Source organism: Otolemur garnettii, unplaced genomic scaffold (genome assembly GCF_000181295.1).
Source record: "Otolemur garnettii isolate 467f Iridium unplaced genomic scaffold, OtoGar3 scaffold00187, whole genome shotgun sequence".
Taxonomy (NCBI): domain Eukaryota; kingdom Metazoa; phylum Chordata; class Mammalia; order Primates; family Galagidae; genus Otolemur; species Otolemur garnettii.
The window spans coordinates 2253202-2260159 of NW_003852582.1; the positions used below are offsets into that span (position 1 = coordinate 2253202).

Here is a 6958-nt window from a genome sequence, read left to right on the forward strand (position 1 = left end):
AGGGTGACACACTGAGACTCTGTCTCAAAATAAATAAATAAATAAAAGTGAAAAATTAAAAAGCAGAAATTCCAATGAGTTTACTATTTAAATAAATGGAAATAAACACTGAAAGAAACATTTATAAGAATTTTTAGAAGTTGTTTCTGATGAGCATTTGAAAATTTGGGGTGAAATGCCACAGGGGACTATTATTTTTGTAATAAACTTAATAAAAACAAAAGGGAAGGAAGTCGAGGAAGAATAGTGCATATTTATACCAGTTATGAAAACTAAGCTCACCTGGAGAAACTGGGTGAATTCCGTGTAGTTAAGATGCTTTTTCCGGTTATGCCCAAAATGCAGTCGGATAAATTCACAGTCCCAGTTAAAAGGGATATGATGATGAATAATAGTCTGTCCAAAAATTTCTTTGACATTTTCTTAAAAGGGAAAACAGAAATAAACCAATTACATTTGGAATAAGTAGTTTATTCCACTGCAATGTTCCTACAGAAAAAAATTAAGAGAAATTTTAAAAGTCAATATCATCTGCTTCTATTAAGATTAACTGCAAATTTTTTGTGTGCTCAGAAACCCATGCACAGGAACACAATTGATACAAAATATAATTTTACACTTAAGATTGTGTACCATTACATATAAGGCCATGAGATTCTTAATTTCTCTTGATTTAATTTTAATTAGAAAGTGATTTATATCTTGCAGTATAAATGGCTGCTACTTTACATTCCAGTATAAAATCAATAGTGTTTTCCCAGTTCCTCAAGGAGTCGAATTAAGCCCTTTATCAGAAGTGTGAATACCTAAATTACAGTATAATGTAATATTTGTCATACTAAGTATGGTTTGATTGAGGCTTGATTATTACATTCACACTAGCCTGAATATGTCTATTGAAGATAGATATAAGAAATACTATCAAAAGCATATCATTAGCTCAGCAGCAAGCACCTTATTAAAAGCTTCTGATATTGTCAAAAATACGGTCTTGACACAAAGCTTCAAAATCCCCATAAAATCCATGATTATGCATCTGAACTATTAAAATATTTTAAGATAAGTGAAATTAGTGATTCACTTTTAAATAAAGAAGACAGTGCACTAACTTTTAGATAGAAACCAGTCACAGTGTGTAATATACAACCAAACCCTCTAGCAGCTCGTCTTCATGCACTAACAATGTCATTCCCTTTCTTACACAGTTCCAAACTTAACTATAAAAGTCAGTTCACAAATGACTGGTACTTTAACAAGCATAGACTAGATAGACTAATTTAGGAGCTCATGCCAAAAAAAAAAAAATCCAAAAAAACAAAAAAATATCAACAAAGTTAAAGAAAGCAGGAAGCCTCTTTTACTGATGTCTTAAGAACCAAATTATTTTCAGATTTACGCCAATTTTATTAGTGAAAGGGTTTTTACCATGAATAGTTATCAATTATACTAGAGAATTAGTAAATACAAGTTTAGTGTTTTATATTCTTCTCCAACTATGCTATTTTCTCTAATTTTTACAAATTGTTTTAATAAAATACTGATTCTATTTTAAATAGGTAATAGTTTAATGGATTCCCTTCAGTTTTATGTATGTACCCTTTTTCTTAATGAAAGCATTACTACTGGGGTGGAGAAATGTGAGAATCCGGAAGTGGAAATCCTACCAGTTCAGACTCAACGTAACAGCTCTGAACAGATTACAGCAATCAGCAGCAAAGTTGGAAGAAGGCATTGGATGTCACTGGGGAGATGGGATTCTTCTCATCTTTTCTTTCAAATGGAATGCAGATTTCATTTCTTGCTTTACCAAGTAGTGACAATATTTCAGAGTTTTCAAATCATGTCCGGTATTTCCATATTACATAAACACAAATTAAATATCTGGGTTTTTGTTTCTAAAAGCAAAGAATTAACTCAATAGCAATTCATGGGATTCTGGTTTCTAAAAACACAAAGATTATCCTTAAATCTAAATGAAACTTCAAATTGTAAAATACTGTAAGATATTTAAAATAACAAAGGTCGCAAAAAATACTTAGAGCTAAAAATATTAAAGCAAATCACCAAATTTTGGGGGGGTCCTTTTAACTTAATTAGCTGCTTCTCTTCCCAAACTAATAAATTAAACTTGATAAGGACTAATAGTGTTCAAATAAAATTTAAGTGTTTAGTGTTCAAATAAAAATTAAGAGAAAGTAGGATAGTATAACTTAAATTACTATATTAAGTAATATTAAAACTATTAAAATAAATTCTTTCATTTATTTATTTATTTTTTGAGACAGAGTGAGTCTGTCACCTTGGATAGGGTTCCATGGCATCACAGCTCACAGAAACCTCAAATTCTTGGGCTCAAGAGATCCTCTTGCCTCAGCCTCCCAAATAGTAGAGACTACAGGTGCCCACCACAACATCTGGCTAGTTTCTTTCTGCTTTTAGTAAACACAGGCAGGGTCTGGCTCTTGCTCAGGCTGGTCTCAAACTCCTGAGTTCAAGCAATCTACCCGCCTCAGCCTCCCAAAGTGCTAGTATTACAGGCGTGAGCCAATACACCCAGGTTTAGGAGTAAATTATTATTTTAAAAGTCACAACTCTGAAGCTCAATTATTTGATAAGACATGTATATTTTAATTTTTATATAATAGAATAACACTGAATCCCTTTTATATGATCAGAAAATATCAGAATCTCAAATGTGAAACTATTTTAAGCAAAGTCAAAGTTTCTAAGACTTTCAAACTAAAGAAAAGTTAATTTGTAAAACTTTTTCCTACTATCCCAAAAAGGATGCTTATAAGCTAAATTTACAATATATAATTTACATTTAGAAAAATAGCTCTATAATAAAAACTTTATCTAGAGATTCTTTTTTGTAAAATTCTTAGCAATCTCTACATAAGATCCTAGAATGTCTTTGAAATGAAATGATGGCCTAAATTACTCATAGTAATCTTCTCAAATACAGAAATCCCATTTTCCATGAGTATTTGTTTGGACATTTTCTACTTCTCCCAAACTGGTCACTTGGCAACTTTGCATATGGTTTTATTATAATCATTATATGCTGTGGTTTATTAGCTATCCCCCTGATATTTTTAATTATTCTAGCCATGTCACTAGAATACTGTCACATTACAGGCTACTGTAATTACTAGGACTAATAAAAACTCAAAGCTATTTTGGCACCACTTATGATGCACTCTACCTGTCTTCTGTTACTATTTCCACTACCAATTGCCTGAGGCGTATTCAGGTATGTCACAGAAATAATTAGAACCATTGTTTTGAAGTCCAATTCATAATCACCACTTTTACCTGGATATGCTTATCAAAAAAAATTTTTATAATAAAAGTCTCCAGAACTAGAGAGCTTGTACTCGTGTGAGGCAATTCCTCAAACAGCTGATGTTCTTATTTTACTCAGTTTTATCAGGTCCTACATGATATGAGAGAGAGTTTCAGATATACCCAACATATCTAGCTGAAACTGTATAGCAAGTTCCCCCACCCCCGAGAGAATCCCATCTTTCCAGTGGCAAACAAGGATCCTGAGCTCTAAATAGCACTCCTTAAGAGTTTTATTTCAGTGGCCATAGTTTAGCCTGGAAGAAAGGGACATGACAGTTGCATCCTAATGGCAGGAAGATCATGATCTAGTTTTTTGTACCAAGGTTGGTATTGCTAAGAGAAACAGGAATCCATTCATTTTCTGACATACAGAAAACAATAGACCATTTTTCACTTCCTGCAGAGCATGGGCTTATGAAAGGATGGTTTATAATTCCATTGAAAAGGGAACTGGGGCCAGATACAAAAGTAGTTTGTCATTATGTTCTCTTTGCTCAAAGGAGAGGAGCACAATGATTTGTCAGGAGGGCAGGTAATGGTGACAACTGTGACTAAATCAAAACGTTCACAGACGTGTAACATTAGTCAGTTTAGCTGTATCAGTCACTTATGATGACTGGACTAGATGAAATACAATTGAAGCATTTACATTATGTAAGTACGTCTTAACAGAGGTTTTAATTTCCCCAGCAGCCCACACTGTGTCTCCCCATCTCATCCACCCTCATCCCTCCCCTGGTTCTTATGGGAGCTTCCTACTAATCTCGTTCACCTTTCTGCAGTACAAAATTACCTCTGACCGGGGCTGGCACTCTTCTCCAAGACTGCCACCATGCCTGTTCCATGAATGAGCCTGGAAGGAGCTGCTGTACCAACGGTGTGGCCAGAGAACTCCTCCTGTAGGTATACAAGCCATCAGCCCTGTGACACAGCCCACCTACCATCAGCCCAACGACATCCTTATTCCAAGGATTCCAGCCCAGCAGGAGCCACTACTTCCAACTTACAGGCTTGAGACAAAACATTCTTATTGTCAGGGGGAAAAGTTCCTCAATAGCTGAGCTTCACCTGCACAGTTCTTAAAGTCAAGTCAGAAAAGCTTTTAGGGCTCGCACTGAGAACAGTGAATATCCTTGTATATAACTGAACAGAAACAATGGTGAGACTTAATAGAAGGGAAAAGTTTTTCAGTGAAGGAAAAATTGGGAGAAAGAGGAGGAACAAGTAGGAGGCCAAAAAAGAAAACAAAGGAAAACAAACAACAACAAAAAGACCAACAACAGGAACTTGTGGGAAGTCCCAACCAATGCAGCAGGGAGACTCCGTCTCGGTTCTACTCCCGGGTGGGTCACCAGTTTTCTGGGTGACCGCCTCTTTTTACTCTGGGGAAAAATATTTCTATTATCCTTTGCCTACCTCTAGACAGGACTACTATACAACAGTCAACAGAGCAGTCCTGCTGCCAAATACATGTAAAGGTCCATTTCTCAGGAAAGATGAGTTCACATTTAAAGAGCATCTGCTGTTAATGAAGCTAGATGCTTCAACAATCTATTACCAAAAAGTATAAAAATGAATAGAACCATGTCCTTTTTTTCGACACTTCCATCTCCTGACCCTTTAAATAGCAGCAGTGGTTATGCCTACACCATCCCAATCTGCTCTTCCCTTTAGGGAAAGAGTCTATATCAGAGGCACATTTTTATGTGCTGTTCATATTAATGGTTAAACATAGTACTAAAGCAAAAGGAACCCCTGCCTTTTGAGGGTTCCACAGGCAGGGGATGAGGATGTGCCTGCCCTTGGAAAAATTCACGTTGAAGAGATCCTATGCCTAGGCAAACACCTGGGAACATCATGTTGATGAGTTTTTAGATAACTCAGAACATGTAACATGTTTCATACTCAGTTATTTGTTAATAGATAAAAGTTTATTGTTTTGTTGTTTTTTTTTAAAGAATGTTGACACCTTGGGAGAAATGTATGGCAGCGATTAACAATACAATGTGGTATAACTGTTTATCTAGGTCACCTCAACCTAATTCTCTCAAGCAGGATATCCAGTACACTAGTGGATACTGGTGAGACCAAGGCAAACTTACACTATTATCTAGCACACACCGGCCATGCAATGGCCTCTACAAGGCTCATGTTACGTGGCAGTTACAGGTGTACAAGCCATTTATTATCCACAGCATGCATTAGAAGTTTTACTAAAGAAAATTAAAGAGGAAACAATTAACTAATGGTTTTCTTCACGCTTTAAAAAAACTCCAGAACTCCTCCTTGAGCTCTCAAATTCCAAAATGGATTATCAAGACCTCAATCCAAGTCCTTTCTCCCAGAGTGGAAGCATTTCTAACAACAAAACACCTTGTCTAGCACTCAAGTAAGTGTTGTTCACTATTGCTATTTATATAAATACTTGCAAAGATGAACACAGTTTAAGTGTATAATCTGATGTGTATAAAAAGCGTATCTATAAAAACAAAAGCAAAGATGAGAATAGTATTTACAAGTACACAGATAACATTATCATCATAGTCCACGAGAGATTCTGATGGCATAATAGTTTTTCACCACTCCATTGCACCTTGCATCCAATATTGTCTATCAACTTTCTCTCCTCATGTGCAAAAGAGAAAACTATAACTTAAATTCTCCAACTAGAAAACAGAAGTCCATTTGGTTAAAAGGATTTAACTTTACTTAGAATCACTCTAAAATTTCCTTTTACCTAAACATGTGTTTACAAATGTATAAGCACAATTCATTTTATTAAGTGAGTACAGACATGAAAACTGACCTTCACAGATCCAAAATCCTATAAAAATAAACTCCAAGTTAATTATTTCCTTTGCAGAAATTCTATAGTCTTAAATATAGCCTGAAATAAATGTGCCTTAGAAATCTTGTTAAATTGCATTTTCTCTAAGTAACAACTTCAAATACTTTTCCTCTCTTCTAAAAAATAAAAAACTAAACTTTGCTTAATTATGATGCCTTTCATTCTAGTTAAGAAAATTTGTCTCATAACAGATCCTCAAAATGAGGAAGGCAGGGTAGGAAGGGGAAATGGTCAAGGTTCTTAGGAAACAGGTGGGCACCATCAAGACAGCCATCCAGCTGGCCAGGGACCCCAGGAACAGAGTACCAAGAGGAGTACAGCTTCTTCTTAATCCATAATATCTTCCTGTCTCTAGATTATGGAGAAGAATAAAAGCAAGATTCTGGAAGGTTCGTATGTTCTTCAGTTTATACCAAGTGGTATAAAAACTAAATCTGATTTGTTTTTGTTTTAATCCTAACTATATTTCTTAAAATCCTAACACATAAATCATAATCTGAAAAAAACCCAAAAGATCTATAAAATGCTAACACTGAGATCTAATAAATAAAGCTTTCATTTACATAAAAAGGTATATAATATACTAATTAACAATGGCATGCATCTTTAGTCTGTTGGATGAAGTGACTTGGGTCAAAAGTCACTAAAAAAAGAAGTTGGATAAAGCAATTAAATGGAGGAAATACAAAGGATCATGACATCAAGGTAGAGGGACAAAATAAACTAGAATTTGATTTTGAGGTCTAAATTTTTTTTTTTTTT

The 6958-nt window shown here is 34.8% G+C and overlaps 1 protein-coding gene across 2 annotated transcripts in view; it reads right to left on the reverse strand.

Moving 5' to 3' along the window:
• SLC25A12 (solute carrier family 25 member 12) overlaps nucleotides 1-6958 on the reverse strand; it is a 91681-nt gene that overhangs the window by 50205 nt on the left and 34518 nt on the right. For both annotated transcript variants that reach the window (XM_003800870.2, XM_003800869.2), the window contains one exon: nucleotides 283-422. In XM_003800870.2, coding sequence (XP_003800918.1) covers nucleotides 283-422 — 140 coding nt within the window. The remainder of the gene's footprint in view (nucleotides 1-282; nucleotides 423-6958) is intronic.